General features: G+C 43.4%; 1 protein-coding gene across 1 annotated transcript in view; it reads right to left on the reverse strand.

The window, feature by feature from the left end:
- ADGRE2 (adhesion G protein-coupled receptor E2) overlaps positions 1–19195 on the reverse strand; it is a 66695-nt gene that overhangs the window by 30035 nt on the left and 17465 nt on the right. Inside the window, 12 exon segments of the mRNA XM_027548026.1 lie at positions 10458–10693; positions 10968–11165; positions 12776–12955; positions 13146–13366; positions 13549–13656; positions 15715–15892; positions 16292–16369; positions 16483–16550; positions 16616–16788; positions 17257–17280; positions 17282–17387; positions 18331–18462. Coding sequence (XP_027403827.1) covers positions 10458–10693; positions 10968–11165; positions 12776–12955; positions 13146–13366; positions 13549–13656; positions 15715–15892; positions 16292–16369; positions 16483–16550; positions 16616–16788; positions 17257–17280; positions 17282–17387; positions 18331–18462 — 1702 coding nt within the window.

Raw genomic sequence — 19195 nt, forward strand, 5'->3', positions numbered from 1 at the left:
ATCAGTCCTGGGTGTTCATTGGAAGGACTGATGTTGAAGCTGAAACTCCATACTTTGGCCACCTGATGCAAAGAGCTGACTCATTGGAAAAGACCCTGATGCTTGGAAAGATTGAGGACAGGAGGAGAAGGGGACAACAGAGGATGAGATGGTTGGATGACATCATTGACTTGATGAATATGGGTTTGGGTGAACTCTGGGAGTTGGTGATGGACAGGGAGGCTGGGCGTGCTGCAGTTCATGGGGTCGCAGAGAGTCGGACACAACTGAGTGACTGAACTGAACTGAACTATTTAAGTTATTAAGACATCATTCAAGATGCTCCTCTATTATTTTTTACACAATTGATAAAATATTCTCAGAGAAATATTAATATGTTTCACTATAATTATATATTTTTTCTTTTTCTTTATATTTCTTTTGATTCTTGCTTTATGTGTCTTTGTCTTTGTTGAAAAGGTGTTTAATGGTTTATGATGTCTACTGTCTTTGTGAATTGTACCTTTTATCATTAAAATATTAATGTTTCTTTCATTTAAAATAAGTAAAATTTAAAAATGAGCATGTCCACAGAGACTAATGGATTAATTTGTCTTAGGTTCCAGCACTGCCAAGTCTGGAGTGAGAGGCTGTTCCCACTATGAGCCTGGAGAGTGATCCCATCCTGGGAAAGATTGTGTGGTAAATGTGGGTAGAGAGTCATGACTTGGCAGTGGAGGGTATTATGAAGTCTTAGGACTTTCTCCTCTCCCAACTCCCGAATGCTGTGTCCATTGTTAAATTGAATTATTTGTCTTTTCTTGTTGAGTTATTCAATTTAATTTTAACAACAGTGAAAAACAGAAGTTCTCTTATCGAGTAACTGATTAGAAACTGAAGTATAGAGAACTGAAGTCTATTGCCCAAGGTTTTGCAGATAGAAATCACTCTTGGTCTTACAGTATGGTAAACTAGAGAGTGAGACATTCTAGAATAACAGAGAGCATGGTAGGACATTTCAGGAAAATATAGCAGCCACTGAGAAAAGTGAAGTACATTTCATTGCATTAAGCTTGAAAAAACTGAAGTGTTCGAGGATTCCTGGAGAGAGCTCAGTTGACACAGATAAGCATCAACTTTAGCAGCATGGTATGGTTAAGGGTGCACGTTCTGGGAGAATGACTTCCTGAAAAGGAGACTGAAGACCTTGGTAAACTTGAACTCCTCCGAAAACAACAAAAATACAAGCAAAATAACTAAAACCAACCATTTTAAAACTCTGGCAGTTATCCAAGGCCACAGAACAAAATGAAAATCATTGATCCAAGAGAAACTGTGGAACCCCAATAAGATGGGGGGGAAAAGTCTGTAATGTTTCCCTTTGAACTATTTCCATTCCATCTCTCCCCAGCTAAGTGGTGCAGCAGCCAAACGCTAATAGCATTGCAGGCAGTAAAGATGTGTGACTGTTTTTGGAGCTTCATTAAAAGCATCATATTATACCCAGAGCACAGTCAATATCTTTTTCTGACCCTTTAGCTCCCTGGGAACTCTTTTTTAAACTAACTAAATTTATTTTTAATTGAAGGATAATTGCTTTACAATATTGTGTTAGTTTTTGTCATATATCAACATGAATCAGCTGTCGACTGAAAAAAAAAGATGTTTAACTTGAGAGTTGTGAGTTTAGTTTTATTTAGGGCAAAATGAGGACTGCAGCCCAGGAGGGTGGGGGCAGCATCTCAGACAGCTCTGAGAGACTGCTCCAAAGAGGCAGTGGGGGAAAGTCAATATATAAGGTTTTGGTGAATGGGGAGTTCAACGCCATGAAGCACTTATTTTACAAACGGCTTTTGTTAGTCATGAGGATGTCACCATGAAGGGAGAAGCACTAAATAAGGAGATGCAAGGATTGAGATCATAAAATCTGTTCCTAAAAACATCCAACTATCTAAAGACCTGTCCCACCAGATTCCCTGGAGCACAGAGTGCCTCACTCCACCCTAAACTCCCTCAGGGATTGTTGAAGGTCAACACTATAGCAGCATGGGGTTCCATCTCCATAGAAGCAGATGGCAAATGCCTTTGTTGTTCAGCCATTAGCAATGCTCTTGGTAAGTGCCGATTTGTAGTTGACACAGCCATAGGTATACCTAAGACCCTTCCCTCTTGAACCTCTCTCCCACCACATCCCACCCTTCTAGGTTGTTACAGAGCCCCGATTTGAGATCCCTGAGCCACACAGCCAATTCCCACTGAGTATCTATTTTACATATGGTAATGTATATGTTTCCATATTGCACTCTACATACATTCCATCCTCACCTCCTTCCCCCCAACACCATCCATAAGTCTGTTCTCTGTATCTGTGTCCCGACTGCTGTTTAGTCACTCAGTCATGTCTGACTGTTTGTGATGCTCTGGACTGTAGCCCACCAGGCTCCTCTGTCCATGCAATTTAGAAGGCAAGAATACTGGAAAGGGTTGCAGTTTCCTTCTCTGGGGGATCTCCCTGACTCAGGGATTGAACCTGTGTCCCGTTTATTGGTAGGCAGATTCTGGGAAGCCATTGGTGCCCTGAAAATAGGTTCAGCGCTACCACCTTTCTAGATTCCATGTATATGTGTTAATATATGATTTTTGTTTCCTCTGACTTACTTCACTCTGTATACTGGGTTCTAGGTTCATCCACCTCACTAGCACTGACTCAAATACATTCCTTATCATGACTGAGTAATATTCCACTGTGTATATGTACCACAGCTTCTTTAGCCATTCATCTGTTGATGGACATCTAGATTGCTTCCATGTTCTAGCTATTGTAAATAGTGCTGCAGTGAACATTGGGGTACATTTATTTTTTTCAATTTTGGCTCCTTGAGAACTCTTTAGTCTCCAACTGTGGTGGTTTTTTTGATTTGGGTGACAGCTCATCTTAGTGAGGGACATAATAAAAGCCCACCTTTAGGACATTACCAAAATAATACAAATTACTGTCACATCTCCAGTTTCCCAAAGATATGATCTCAGGTGGAGTCAACTAGATTGTGAATTTAAAAGGAAGTATTGGAGAAAATCAGGGACATGGGGAACTTTGAAAAGTTCTGAAATATTCCCAGAAATCCATGGATGCACAAGGATATGCCCATGCTCAGTGAAGACCTGAGAAAGAAGACAACAGTCTCTCATCTCTGGCTGATCTTGAGGCTTGTGCAGTCAGGAAGTGAAAGCCCACACTGTTAAATAATCTTCCTGAAGTCTGAAGATGTGGCTTCTCACACAGATGCCTTTGTGGAAGTGTGCAAAACATACAGGCAAAGCATTTAAGGAAATCTCCAATTAATAAAAAAAAAAAAAAAGGAAATCTTATGGTCAAACACTGGTTGGCCACTAGATTATACTGAACCAAATATGAGATCCTAGGCACCTAGAACTAAAAAATAAAAACAAGAACCTAAACTAGAACTCAAAGGCCACACACTGCAGGCAATTATCAATACACAGAACTAGTCTAGGAATGTCATTAAACTAGTAAACAAAGAGCAGCAAACTAAAAACAAGAAATCTTCGAAGGCAGAGAGATCTGATAACTGGAGTGTTACAATGTATTATCTAAAACATCTAGTTTTAAACAATAATTATAATATTTCTGGTGGCTCAGCTGGTAAAGAATCTGCCTGCAATGTGGGAGACCTGGGTTCAATACCTGGGTTGGGAGATCCCCTGGAGAAGTGAACTGCTACCCACCTCAGTATTCTGGCCTGGAGAATTCCATGTATTCTATAGTCCATGGGGTTGCGAAGAGATGGACATGACTGAGACTTACTTCTAAGCAACATACAAAGAAACAGGAAAATATGCTACATACAGAGGAAAAAAAAAAAGGAGAAGTGTCTCTCAGAGGTGCAGATAAAGAGGATGTGGTACATATACACAATGAAATACTATCCTGCCACAAATATAATGAAACTGTGCCATTAGCAGCAACATGGCTGCAACTAGCAATTATCACACTAGAGAAGTCAGTCAGACAGAGAAAGATAAATACCATATGACATCACTTATCTATGAAATCTAAAATATGACACAAATGAATCTATCTATGAAATGGATACAGACTCATGGATGTAGTGGCCAGACTTGTGGTTGCCAAGGGGGAGGGGGTTGTGATTACATGTGGAATGGATAAACAACAAGGCCTTGTTGCATAGTACAGAGAATTCTGTTCAATATCCTATCGAATATTGGATTTCATATGTTTATCAGCATAAACATATGAAAAGATGCTCAACATCACTCATTATTAGAGAAACGCAAATCAAAACTACAGTGAGGTATCAACTCACACTGGTCAGAATTCAGTTCACTTCAGTTCAGTTCAGTCGCTCAGTTGTGTCTGACTCTTTGTGACCCCATGATTCACAGCATACCAGGAATCCATCACCAACTTCTGGAGTTCACTCAGACTCATGTCCATCGAGTCAGTGATGCCATCCAGAAATCTCATCCTCTGTCGTCCCCTTCTCCTCCTGCCCCGAATCCCTCCCAGCATCAGTTTCTTTTCCAATGAGTCAACTCTTCGCATGAGGTGGCCAAAGTATTGGGGTTTCAGCTTTAGCTGAACACCTAGGACAGATTTCCAATGAACCCTAGGACAGATTTCCTTTAGAATGGACTGGTTGGATCTCCTTGCAGTACAAGGGGCTCTCAAGAGTCTATTCCAACACCACAGTTCAAAAGTATCAATTCTTTGGTGCTCAGCTTTCTTCACAGTCCAACTCTCACATCCATACATGGCCACTGGAAAAACAGCCTTGACTAGACAGCCTTTTGTTGGGAAAGTAATGTCTCTGCTTTTTAATATGCTATCTAGGTTGGTCATAACTTTCTTTCCAAGGAGTAAGCATCTTTTAATTTCATGGCTACAATCACCATCTGCAGTGACTTTGGAGCCCCTCAAAATAAAGTCAGCCAGTTTCCACCGTTTCCCCATATATTTTCCATGAAGTGATGGGACCAGATGCCATGATCTTAGTTTTCTGAATGTTGAGCTTTAAGTCAACTTTTTCACTCTCCACTTTCACTTTCATCAAGAGGTTTTTTAGTTCCTCTTCACTTTCTGCCATAAGGGTGGTGTCATCTGCATACTGAGGTTATTGATATTTCTCTCGGCAATCTTGATTCCAACTTGTGTTTCTTCCAGTCCAGCGTTTCTCATGATGTACTCTGCATAGAAGTTAAATAAGCAGGGTGACAATATACAGCCTTGACGTACTCCTTTTCCTATTTGGAACTAGTCTATTGTTCCATGTCCAGTTCTAACTGTTGCTTCCTGACCTGCATATAGGTTTCTCAAGAGGCAGGTCAGGTGGTCTGGTATTCCCATCTCTTTCAGAATTTCCACAGTTTCCTGTGATCCACACAGTCAAAGACATTGGTGTAGTCAATAAAGCAGAAATAGATGTTTTTCTGGAACTCCCTTGCTTTTTCGATGATCCAGCAGATGTTGGCAATTTGGTCTCTGGTTCCTCTGCCTTTTCTAAAACCAGCTTGAACATCTGGGAGTTCACGGTTCATGTATTGCTGAAGCCTGGCTCGGAGAATTTTGAGCATTACTTTACTAGTGTGTGAGATGAGTGCAATTGTGTGGTAGTTTGAGCATTCTTTGGTATTTGCTTTCTTTGGGACTGGAATGAAAACTGACCATTTCCAGTCCTGTGGCCACTGCTGAGTTTCCCAAATTTGTTGGCATATTGAGTGCAGCACTTTCACAGCATCATCTTTCAGGATTTGAAATAGCTCAACTGGAATTCCATCACCTTCACTAGCTTTGTTCATAGTGATGCTTTCTAAGGCCCACTTGACTTCACATTCCAGGATGTCTGGCTCCAGGTCAGTGATAACACCATCGTGATTATCTTGGTCGTGAAGATCTTGTACAGTTCTGTGTATTCTTGACACCTCTTCCTAATATCTTCTGCTTGTGTTAGGTCCATACCATTTCTGTCCTTTATTGAGCCCATATTTGCATGAAATGTTCCCTTGGTATCTCTAATTTTTTTGAAGAAATCTCTAGTCTTTCCCCAGAGAAGGTAATGGCACCCCACTCCAGTACTCTTGCCTGGAAAATCCCATGGATGGAGGAGCCTCATAGGCTCCAGTCCATGGGGTCGCTAAGAGTCAGACACGACTGAGTGACTTCACTTTCACTTTTCACTTTCATGCATTGGAGAAGGAAATGGCAACCCGCTTCAGTGTTCTGGCCTAGAGAATCCCAGGGACGCTGAGCCTGATGGGCTGCCGTCTCTGGGGTCGCACAGAGTCGGACATGACTGAAGCGACTTAGCAGTAGCAGCTAGTCTTTCCCATTCTATTGTTTTCCTCTCTTTCTTTGCATTGATCTCTGAGGAAGGCTTTCTTATCTCTCCTTGCTGTTCTTTGGAACTCTGCATTTAGATGCTTATACCTTTCCTTTTCTCCTTTGCTTTTCGCTTCTCTTCTTTTCATAGCTATTTGTAAGGCCTCCCCAGACAGCCATTTTGCTTTTTTGCATTTCTTTTTCTTGGGGATGGTCTTGATTCCTGTCTCCTGTACAATGTCATGAACCTCCGTCCACAGTTCATCAGGCACTCTATCTATCAGATCTGGTCCCTTAAAACTATTTCTCACTTCCACTGTATAATCATAAGGGATTTGATTTAGGTCATTCCTGAATGGCCTAGTGGTTTTCCCCACTTTCGTCAACTTAAGTCTGAATTTGGCAATAAGAAGTTCATGATCTGAGCCGCAGTCAGCTCTCAATCTTGTTTTTGCTGACTGTATAGAGCTTCTCCATCTGTGGCTGCAAAGAATATAATCAATCTGATTTTGGTGTTGACCATCTGGTGATGTCCATACATAGAGTCTTCTCTTGTTGTTGGAAGAGGGTGTTTGCTATGACCTGTGCGTTCTCCTGGCAAAACTCTATTAGTCTTTGCCCTGCTTCATTCCGTAATCAAAGGCCAAATTTGCCTGTTATCCCAGGTGTTTCTTGAGTTCCTACTTTTGCATTCCAGTCCCCTATAATGAAAAGGACATCTTTTTTGGGTGTTAGTTCTGAAAGGTCTTATAGGTCTTCACAGAACTGTTCAACTTCAGCTTCTTCAGCGTTACTGGTTGGGACATAGGCTTGGATTACTGTGATATTGAATGGTTTGCCTTGGAAACGAACAGAGATCATTCTGTCGTTTTTGAGATTGCATCCAAGTGCTGCATTTCAGACTCTTTTGTTGACCATGATGGCTACTCCATTTCTTCTAAGGGATTCCTGTCCACAGTAGTAGATATAATGGTCATCTGTGTTAAATTCACAGCCATCATCAAAAAATGTACAAACAAAAATGCTGGAGAGGGTGTGGGTGCACTGTTGATGGGAATGTAAATTGATACAGACACTATGGAGAATGGTATGGAGATTCCTTAAAAATCTAGAATTAAAACAAACATATGACCCAGCAATCTCACTACTGTGCAATTACCCTGAGAAAACCATAATTTAAAAAGACACATGTACCCCAGTATTCTGCTGCTGCTAAGTCGCTTCAGTTGTGTCCGACTCTGTGCGACCCCATAGACGGCAGCCCACCAGGCTCCCCCATCCCTGGGATTCTCCACGCAAGAACACTGGAGTGGCTTGCCGTTTCCTTCTCCAATGCATGAAAGTGAAAGTGAAAGTCAAGTTGCTCAGTCATGTCTGACTCTTAGCAACCCCGTGGACTGCAGCCTTCCAGGCTCTTCCATCCATGGGATTTTCCAGGCAAGAGTACTGGAGTGGGGTGCCATTGCAGTGTTCACTGCAGTGCTATTTACAATAGCCAGGACATGGAAGCAACCTAGATATCCACTGACAGATGAATAGATAAAGAAGTTGTGGTATAAATATATAATGGAATCTTACTCAGCTGTAAAAAAGAACAAATTTGAATTAGTTGTAGTGCAGTGGATGAACCTAGAGACTGTTACCAAGAGTGAAGTAAGTCAAAAAGGGAAAACCAATATCATATAGTAATGTGGTTATATAGCATCTAGAAAAATAATACTCATGAAGCTATTTTCAGGGAATGAATGGAGATGCAGATGTGGAGAATAGAATTGTGGATACAGTGAGGGAAGAACAAGGTAGGATGAACTGAGAAAATAACATTGACATATATACACCACCATGTGTACAACAAATAGCTGATAAGAAGTTGTTGTCTAATACAGGGAGCCCAGCCTGGTGCTCTGTGATGACCTGGAGGGGTGGGATGGTGGGAAGGGAGGGAGACTCAAAGGGGCAGAGTATATATATATGTAATCATGGCTGATTCACACTGTTGTATGGCATAAACCAACACAACATTGTAAAGCAATTATCCTCCAATTTTAAAAAATGCATAATTGAAAATAGTATTGAAAATAATATATATGCATATGTTCATATATAACTGAATCAGTCTGTTGTACAGAAGAAATTAACATGACATTGTAAATCAACTATATTTCAGTTTAAAAATAAACCAAAGAAATAATGAAATACTTAATATAGGCCAGTAATTAATATAATACCCTTTGGGAGGATGTGACTTTTTATTCTGAGAAGAGTGAAAATCATTTTCACTTAAGATGGATGACTGCATCCCATAAGGTAGAAACAAAAACTATATTGCTGTTGATGATGGATATGTGGATATCTTCAAATATGTGTAGAAATATGCACATAGTTCTAAGGAGCCCAAGGAGTGGATTCTAGAAGTTACTAACTTTTTGCCTGTTGACTGCAATAACATCCTGCTTTGTTCTGCTTTGTAATATCATCTTGACCCTATAGACATTTCTTCCTTGAGAGTTGGATTCATGTCACGATTTTATGATAATCCAACACCATTTTTTTTTGAAAAGTCATTACCTGGTATTTTCAATGGCAATATTAATAAAATCAAAAGTTTCAAAAAAAGGTAAAATATTTGAATATGTGTTTCTCCAAAGGAAATATGCAAATGGTCAATAAGCAGGTGAAAAGATGCTCAACATCAATAGTCATTGGAGAAATCACAAATTGAAACCACAATGAAATTTGACTCCATTCTCATTAGGATAGCTAAATTTTTAAACATAGAATATAACTATTGATAATGACATGGAGAAACTGAAAGCCTCTTATATTGCTAGTTGGCTTGTAAAATGGTCCAGAAGCTTTGGAAAACAAGTGGTGGTTTGTCAGAAGGCTAACCAGATCTTCCCTTTGACCCCAAGATTCTACTTGTAGAGTAGATATATAACTAGGAAAAATGAAACTTGTACATTTATGTTTGTAGTGATCTCATTCATAATAGCTTTACAAAAAGGTAAATAAGCTAAATGTCTACCAGCTGATGGTTGGATAAATAAAATGTGACATATCCATATAATGGAATATTATTTGCAAAATGGTAGCAACAAAAACAACAACAAAAAGTGAGGTCATGATACATACTACGATATGAATGAACCTTGAAAACTTCAGGCTAAGTAAAAACATCCACAAAAGACCACATGCATAATTGCATTTATGTGAAATATCCAATAGAGACAGAAAGTAGATAAGCATTTGTCAGGGGTTGGGGCAGAGGAGTGGGTAGAAGGAATGAGAAGTGAATTTTATTGTGTATGAGGTTTCTTTGGGGAGTTGAAAATGTTGTAAAATTAGACTGTGATGATAGCTGCAGTACCCTGTGGCTATTCTAAAAACCACTGATTTGTACACTTTTAAAGGGTGAATTTTGCAGTGAGCAAGTGAAAGTTGCTCAGTCACGTCTGACTCTTTGTGACCCCCTGGACTATTCAATCCATGGAATTCTCCTGGCCAGAATACTGGAGTGGTAGCCTTTCCCTTCTCCAGGGTTTCTTCCCAACCCAGGGATCGAACCCAGGTGTCCCACATCTCAGGCAGATTCTTTACCAGCTGAGCCACAAGGGAAACCCTACAATATATGTAGCATATGTCAACAAAAATGCAAAAACAGTAAGTCTAGTATTAAAAGCTGAAAATAAAAGTGTAAGCTAAGAATCTTGACTCTGAATTTGAATTAAGCTTGGCTACCTACTAAACTGAATTAAACTGTGCATGTTTCTGCATTTACTTAAACTATTTGTGCTTCAGTTTACTTATCTGTAAAGTGGGGTGAATTACAGCGTCTACTATTACAAATGAAAAATTGAAACATCCTATAGAATTAGGATAAAAAAGCAGGCGATATTTTTCTAAATGGTGCCCTAAGCACTTCTTTTGATTTCCTCTTTGTTATTTCACGAACAGAGGTTGAAGGCATTCTCCTTAATTATTATCATCCTCTACCAAAGATGACCTAGGGATTATTACTTAGTGTCTATGTATTGGGATCTGTCATAGTCAAATACTACATTTGTTCTACAACACATGATTGTGCTGGAGAGATAAGAACAGTTGGAAGTTAATTTACCTGGTGGAAGTCCCATAAAGATGAGGCCTGGATGCTGCAGAAATGGCCACAATCACAGCAGGGACTCCGTAGCCAACAGGGAACATGGCCTTCTTCATGAACCTGTTGATACTGGAGTAGTTGACCACCGTCAGGTTGCGTGCAGAGAGGAAGAGGTGCAGGCCCACCAGCAGCATCCAGGTGAAGGAGGCCAGGTAGAGATAGTGTAAGGCACCTGCAATGATGGCGCACAGCACCTGCGGGAGGAGGAAGGTGTCACGAGGAGGGACTGTCAGGGTGGAGCACGGCCCCGGTACTTCTATAACTTTCCACTAGGGAGAACTTTGATGTATATGAAGAAGTTGTCAACAGAGTCTTTGTCTTCTAGTCATGGCAGTCAATGTGAGACTGGTTATTTACCAATTTAACCTTACCTGAAACCCAAGTCATTTTATTAAAGTGTCCGAAGCAGTGTGGCTCCATAAACTCAGAATCCCCTGGGGGAGGAGTATTTTGGAAAAGTATACGAACCTTGCTCTCAGTTCTGTCGATGGCTGTGAGGAAGAGCAGGTGGGCCAGGAAGAGGCAGAGTGAGAGCTGCAGGTGGAGCGAGGTGCTGGTGTTCTGGATGGCTTTGCACAGCAGGAAGGTGAGGACCGCCAGGAGGAGGCAGAGCAGAGAGAGGCTCAGCCCCACGTAGGTGATCACAGTCAGTGCGGGATCCTCCTCCTGGGACCCAGCAGAGAGGGGACCACAGTCACGCTTTCCTGCTCTGGGTAATGACCCTTCCACCATTTTTATTTTTAGACATAGAAAAATCAGAATAGAAGGCCTAGATAGAGTTAGTATATTTATGGATAGCTTTCTCCAGCTTCTGAATGTTAGAATTTTATGGGATCTGAATGATGAATTCTGTCCCTGGAAGGACAGAGGGACAGGAGAATCTTTAGTCAAGAACAAACTCTGGAACTCACAAGGGTTTATTTTCCTATAGACTTTTGTGCATGACTCAGCCTCCCAGTTACCACAGTAGGTACACAGAGGCATGAAACTTCATGCTGAACACCACCCTCCATCCCCACCATGTGATGGTGTGTGATAGAGTCTGTACCTGAGACTCTCTGTCCAGGTATTAACCACCTGCCTTGGACGTGACTCACCCATCCCTGAAATATCCATTCTTAGAAGGGAACTAATGACTATAGATTAGAACTGAACCCTTTATGGAGGACGTCTACTATATTTTGACAATGGTGGTAGCATAAAATTCATATTTTCTGCAGCCCCTGAGCACCCTGTTGTGAAGACCCCTGGGGTAAACAGAATTTTAATTTGGCAACCACAGCCTCATCTCCATCTTCTGCTCTATGTTCCGTCAAGAGCCAACCGAGGTGCTGCTGTGAGGAGAGTGTTGCAGGTGAAATTCAAGCCCTCCATCAACTGACTTAGAGAGTTTATCCTGGTTGGACCTGTTGTAACCAGAAGAGCCTTCAGAAGAGGTAGGCTCTTCTTGGATAAAATGATTCAGAGTTTGAGAGAGTTCTGACATGAGGGAGTTTCTGCTGCTGATCTCCAGACAGATTCACTGGTGCACTGTGAGAGGTCCCAGAGAATTAGGACCAGAAAGAAGGGTGAGCACTGAAGAATTGATGCTTTTGAATAGTGGTGCTGTAGAAGACTGCTGAGAGTCCCTTGGACAGCAAAGAGATCAAATCAGTCAGTCCTAAAGGAAATCAACCCTGAATATTCATTGGAAGGACTGAGCTGAAGCTCCAATACTTTGGCCCCTGATGCACACAGAGTCCACTCATTGGAGAAGACCCTGATGCTGGGAAAGAATGAAGGCAAAAGGAGAACGGGACAGCAGAGGATGGGATGGTTGGGTGGCATCAATGCCTTAGTGGATATGAATCTGAGTAAAATCTGGGAGATACTGAAGGACAGGGGAACCTGTCCTGCTATAGTATATGGGGTCGCAAGGTGTGGGACATGACTTAGCAACTGAACAACAGCAACAGATGAGAAGGAATGCAGGCAGCCATGGGAACTGAGCCTGGTTCTCTGCTGCCAGAGATAAAGAAAACACTACCTCAATCCTACTAACACCAGGAACTGAAATCTGCCATAAATCAGGGAGTTAAGGGACGACCCCAATTTTCTGATGAAAGGTTTATAAGACTTGTAGGAACCTGAACAGAAAGCTCATCTGAACCACGGCTATTTGCTAACTTGAAGAAACTATGAGATAGTAATAAATCTATGTTTCTAAAGCTGCTGTGTGTGGGGGAATTTGTTGCACAGCAGTAGCCCTTGGATGCTGCCTGTGTGAGAGTTCTCACCTGAACACTGTAGTGGGCCATGAGGACAGCAAAGATGCTGAGGTGGCTGCACTGGCAGGTGGTGCTGTTGTCTCTGGTGCTGGTCACCCGGCAGCCTCTGGTGTCCCAATGACCACTTCCATTCTGGCCATGCTCCCAATACACACAGTGCACCTTCTCTCTTGGCCCAGGGGTCACTGACTGTGTTAACAGGAAGAGGAAGTGGGTGTGAGTTCGGGGTTCTGTTGCTCAGAAATGCTGACCCAAAGCTAGCTTGTGAAGGGCTTTCCTAAACAGTTTATGCACCCATGGCACAGCCCCCTGAAGCCCAAGGCTGGGCCCAGGACTCAGGCCTGTTCCACACCCACCACTCCATCCTATCTGGACTCACATGTTGGAAGACAAAGGTGACTGGGGACCTGAGGTTCTCAGTGTCCTTGTTGGTGATAAAGGCAGATATGACATCCGACAGCAGGATGTGGGAGGTTTCCTGCAGCAAACCCCTGCGTGTCTCATGTAGAGTTGTCAGTTCCTCAGCATCCAGGACCAGAGGGGCCTCCGCCAGGAATTTGTCTATCCCTGGAGTGGACAGGAGGCCCACCACAGCAAGACCTGCAGGACAAGGCTAAGGTTGACATCTTGCAGTGCCCGAAAGGACCTCTTCTTCTACAGATGGACCATTTCCTTTTGCCCCACCATAACCCACAATTCCCTTTAAACTTCAATATCCCATTTGTCATATCCTTGGGCATCTTGACACACAGTGAAGACTTACCCGCTGTCTCAGCCATTACCTGAGTCACCAGAATCATGCACTGTATCCCAGGTCAGCATCATCTTTGTCTGTTTCTGAATCAAGGTGATATTCGTGTAGCTTGGCGCCTGCACCTCCAGTGACAGTTCTATGAATTGTGGGAGTTAGATTAGTAATTGTGATTGTTTTGATGACTACAACACCATGCTGTTCAGTTGCTAAGTCATGTCCAACTCTTTGCAACCCCATGGACTGTTTCATGTCAGGCTTCCCAGTGCTTCACTAACCCATGGAGTTTGATCAAATTCATGTCCATTGAGTCAGTGATTTCTATCTAACCATCTCATGCTCTGCTGCCTCTTTCTCCTTTTGCTTTCAATCTGTCCCAGCATCAGGGTCTTTTTCAATGAGACACAGATATACTATATGTGCTTATATAGTATATCTGTTTAATTATTATGATGGAGAATTCCTGGCCATTTAGTGGTTAGAACTTGGGCTTTCACTGTGGTGACCCGGGTTCAGTCCCTGGTCAGGGAATTAAGATCCTGCATGCTGCATGCCATGGCCAAAAGAAAAAAAAATAGGCAAAAGGACTTGAGTAGATAGACATATTTCCAAGAAAGGTACAAAAATGCTCAACAATGACATAAAAAAAAATTAAACATCCTTAGGTACTAGAGAAATGCAGATTAAACCATGATGCAATCTCTCCTGACAGCTACTAGAATGGCTATGACAGAAAAAAAAAAAAAAATGGAAGCAACAGGTGTCACTGACAATAAGGAGACTGGAACCCTTGTACATTGCTGTCGGCAATGGAAAATGGAAAAAAAGCCACTTTGCTAAAATAGGTAGGTAGTTTCTCAAAAAGTTGAAAATAAAACTACTGCATAACTCACCAATACCACTCCTAGCTTTGTGACTTAAATGAATTAAAATAGATATTCAAGCCAATACCTATACATCAATATGCACAGTAGTACTGTTCACAACAGTCAAAATGTAGAAATAACCCAAATGTTTATAGGAAATATAATATATTTATTTCTATTTATAGGAGCTATCCAGGATGGAAATCCATAGGGACAGAAAACCAATAACTGATTGCCAGGGCTGAAGGAAAGGAGAAATTTGTGACTGTTTAGTGGACAGAGAGTACCTTTGCAATTATGAAACTGTTTTAGAAATAGAGGTGAAGGTTATACACCTCTGTGAATACACTACTACATGTCTCCAAATTGTACACTCTGGTTAAAATGGTGAATTTATATTAAGTGCATTTCAACTTAATAAAACAAATCAGACTTAAATAGCAAATAATACTAGATTTATACACTTCCAAATTTAATACCTTGTTTTCTTTTGAAAAGAAAGTGAAAGTATTAGTGACTCTTGTCTGACTCTTCACGATCCCATGGACTGTAGCCCACCGGACTCTTCTGTCCTTGGAATTCTCCAGGCAGGAGTACTGGGAGTGGATTGCCTCTTCCTTCTTTAGGGGATATTACTGACCCAGGGATTGAACCCAGGTATCCTGCATTGCAGGCAGATTCTTTACCATCTGAGACAGCAGGTGGTCTTGTTTTGAAGCCATTTATATTTTATCATAAATTCTTCAGTATAATTATTTCCTTTGCTGACACTTCATTTTACAATGAAAGTTTAGTTTTTCATTTATTTTTAACCTCTTTTTCTCTCTGTTTTTCACTGAAGTGCAATTGAACTAGAATATTATAATAGTTTCAGGTGTATGATACAATGATTTGATATTATCATACATTACAACATGATCAGCACACTAACTCTAGTTACCACTCATTTCCATATATTATTGACTACATTCCCTATGCTGAACATCATTGGTGGTGGTTTAGTCACTACGTCATGTCTGACTTCTGCAAACCCCTGGACTGTAGCCCTCCAGGGTCTTCTGTCCATGGATTCCCCATGCAAGAATACTGGAGCAGGTTGCCATTTCCTTCCCCAGATTCTGTACCTTACATCCTTTTATTTATTTCACAACTACAAGTTTGTACCTATTAATCCCTCTCAACGATTTTGCCCTTAACCTTTTATTTTAATTTGTTTATGACATTAAAGGGAGATATAGGCATGGTCACTTTGCTCTAGTGGGATTGGAAGAGCAAGGAGGCAGGGAACAAGCGAAGCAGGAACCTGCGGTCAGACTCAGGTACTGACTTACCTATGCCTGCAGATGAACTGAAGGTAAATGACCCTTTAGGCAGTGCCTTGCTCACCCCTCTCAGGACATTTTCCAGGCCAAAGAGCAGGTTAGTGACCACAAAGTGCTGCTCTGAGAAGGGCAGGGTTTTCAGGTCCCCGGGGGTCTCCAGCAAATCACCCGTCTCCTGTACGAGGTCCTGGGGGGATGGGGACACAAAGCCAGTAGCCCATGCATCTGAGAGGCCGTATGAAGTTATGACCCAGTCACAGAAAACAGACTAAAGAGACTCTCTGGGTGATACAGGTGGTACTGGATGGGATTCCCTGGGTGATTTTTGCCCCTTAAATCCAGCCACTCAGAGGTCAAACTTTTTCATTAGTGTCAAGGATGATGTAAACCCAATATCCAGAAATAGGGAAAGGAAAGGGCATTAGTAGATGTGCCATGGTGTTCAGTAGTCATTACACGTATCCACTGTTCCCACCCACACTGTGGGAGAGTGCACCATTGTTGTTGGGGTGTCCCTTTCCAGATCAAATTTTCCCAAGGCTTCTATGGGATGCTTCTGCCTGCCTCCCTTGGGTCCGGCCCTTACCCGAACAGTGTTCAGGACAGAGGCTGAACTGAAGTTTCTGCCCAGATCCTGGATTCTGTTCAAGAAGTGAGAGAGTGCCTAGGGGAGAAGACAAGGTGGTCAGAGAGCCTCATGTGAGTGTGGGAGCTTGGGGGAAATGAACGGGCTTTGCGAAGAGATTTCCTGCTGCCTGTCCCTTTGGGGCCACTCACCTGGCTCTTGATTCCAGAGGGAGCAGTCCAGATGGGGAAGGAGATCTCTGCAGGGGACAGGTGAGCAACTCATTAGGTGTGGCAGTGTCTGTGTTTGCTGTGGGTGGGTCTTAGATCAGGGTAGGACAGGTACCTTTACAGATGGTGTCCTTTTGCTTATCCTTGAGTCCAGGTTTAGGCTCCCAACCTTGGCGGCAGTGGCACGTGTATGAACCCACAGTGTTGACACAGACGGTGGAGTTGTGACACTGATGCTGCCCGGAGCTGCACTCATCCACATCTGGGGACAAGAAGGAGGGGGTAAGACTCTGCCTCAGTCCTGTGAGGCCCCTGTCCTCCTTGTGCCCCTCTTTTTCCCCATATTATTTCCCCAGGAGGTGATGCCACCTCCTAGAATCAAGGACAGCACATCCTTGAGTAGTGGATGCTGTGAAAATATATATAGGAAGTGTGTAGAGTTCTGACAGACAGCAGATGAGACAAGTACAGCTTGTGAAAATACTGAAATATCCTCTTTCCAGTTGGTAATTCGCTGTTGCCTGGGGTCCCTGGGAGACTTCTGCTTGGTATCCCAGCTCCTTCTCTAGGACCCCCCACCCCTTCAAGATCTTTTCACATTTAGCCTCAAAATGTGTAACACCTTACACAGCAGGGGACCCCCAGTGATCTTTCTGTTTGATTTGTGTGGGTACCAGTGAGTATATAATTAGATGTTTTGAGTGAGGGTCTCCAAGAGTGTAGCCCCTGAGCTCTAAACCTTTAAACAATCTAAACCAGACTGTGCTGTTTGGGCCATTGGATCAGCTTCCAGCCAGTGCGACAGCAGCACTCAAAGCTGCCCACGGAGTTGAGGCAGTGGGCGGAGCTGTGGCATGGGTTTCTCCCCGAGGTGCATTCATTCACATCTGAGGAAAAAGCCAGAAGATCAGAGCTACCCCCCTTCACTCACTGCACCCATTCTTCAAGCCCCTTCTCAGATTTCTTAGTGCTGCGCTCTGAGGACACCCTCTGTCTGCAAGTTACTTGGCCTGCTGGGTTACAAATGTGTGATAGCATTTTCTAATGCAAAAGTTCCATAAGCTCAGATCCTCCCTGCAGGGTGGATGGGGACAACTTTGTGGGTGCAGGTGTAATCCCAGACCAAGCTGAATCCCTTCACGTCTGGTGCAGGAGGCTCTGTGGGCTTCTAACCAGGGAGGTTGTAGCACTGATGATGACCACGTGTGATGTGGTGGGTGAGGGGGAGGCACCACTGCCATCTGGAGCTGCATCCCTGCCTTATTAGAACAGAACCCAGAGGACCAGTCCAGTGCAGCCCAGGTCTCCTAGCTCCTCACTGTGCTGAGGACACAGCTCTCCTCATAGTGCTGCTGCCTCTTCATTGCCAAAGTTTGTCATGGCAGCTTCCCTTAAGATGACTCCAGATGGGACATTGTTCCTATTTTTAAGAAGAAAAATGAGGTAAAAATAGAAACTGGGTCATGGAAGCTCAACTTCCCCATCAAGGCTCTTACTCATGTTCTCTTTAGTCCTGGACCAAGGTTCCCCCTCTAAAAGCCAGAGGTGACACCTCCCTCTGCTCGAATGTAGCAGATGCGGAAGGGGTGAGGTCTGGGGATGTTCTTGGGGGGCAGGGAACTCTACAAAGAAACCCCAGGCCCAGAAGGCTCTGCTGTCTCCCTGGTCTGTGGTGGGGCCATTTGAGGAGGTGATCCTTGGGCAGGGCCCCAGCAGGCCCTTGGTGTCACAGGAGCCTGAGTCTCGTCTCCCTCATTCTTGGGGTCCCTGAACCACCTCAGCTCCTTCCCCAGCTCCAGGCCTGCCTCACACTGTCTTCCGAGGGTCTACATGTGCAATGCCTTTGGTCCTCTGGGGTGAACTCCAAGCCGGGTGGGCACTGGCAGGTGTAGCTGCCCTCGGTGTTGATGCAGACGCTGAGGCCTTTACAGACTCGGGGTCTGTGCTGACATTCGTCCACGTCTGCAGGGGAAGGAGAGTGTGATGGATACCTGCTGCTGTGGACAGCCTTCTGGTCTGGATGTCAGCCACGTTTCTCAGCATAGAAGCATCTAGAAGGGCCTGCTCTCTCTTCCTTGGTGAGTGGGGCCTCTCCTCATTCAGATTGAATTATGCTATGGATGAGCATGGTGACCCGGAAGTTCTGTTGTCTAGAAGTGACCGTAAGTGGCCCAGTTACCCAATCTGCTATCTCTGACTTAGTGAGCCTCCCGGGGAATAACCCAGCTGGGATAGGGGCATCACAGCTGCCCGTGTCCAAGGCTAAAGATTTGGACAAAGGCCTGGGTGGGTCTTCTTCGTAACCGAGTACAGCTTTGTTCCTTGAGCAGGGCCCATCTTGGTTCCCAGTGATGCACTTTGTCCTGACTTCCCCAGGGCAATGATGCCACTGAGTTCTCCTTAGATCCTGCTGACCCTGACAGGACAGCGCTTTTCCATTCATGCTAACTCTGAGACTCCAGCTCTGTGGACATGGATGAAGACCCACCCCTGAGTCATGCAGCTCAACGATGAGGCTTGTGGGCAGTTGCATAGAAAATGAAAGTGAAAGTGAAGTCGTTCAGTCGTGTCCGACTCTTTTCGACCCTGTGGACTGTAGCCCACCAGGCTCCTCTGTCCATGGGATTCTCCAGGCAAGAATACTGGAGTGGGTTGCCATTTCCTTCTCCAGGGGATTTTCCCGACCCAGGGCTCG

This window comes from Bos indicus x Bos taurus, chromosome 7, assembly GCF_003369695.1.
Source record: "Bos indicus x Bos taurus breed Angus x Brahman F1 hybrid chromosome 7, Bos_hybrid_MaternalHap_v2.0, whole genome shotgun sequence".
Taxonomy (NCBI): Eukaryota; Metazoa; Chordata; class Mammalia; order Artiodactyla; family Bovidae; genus Bos; species Bos indicus x Bos taurus.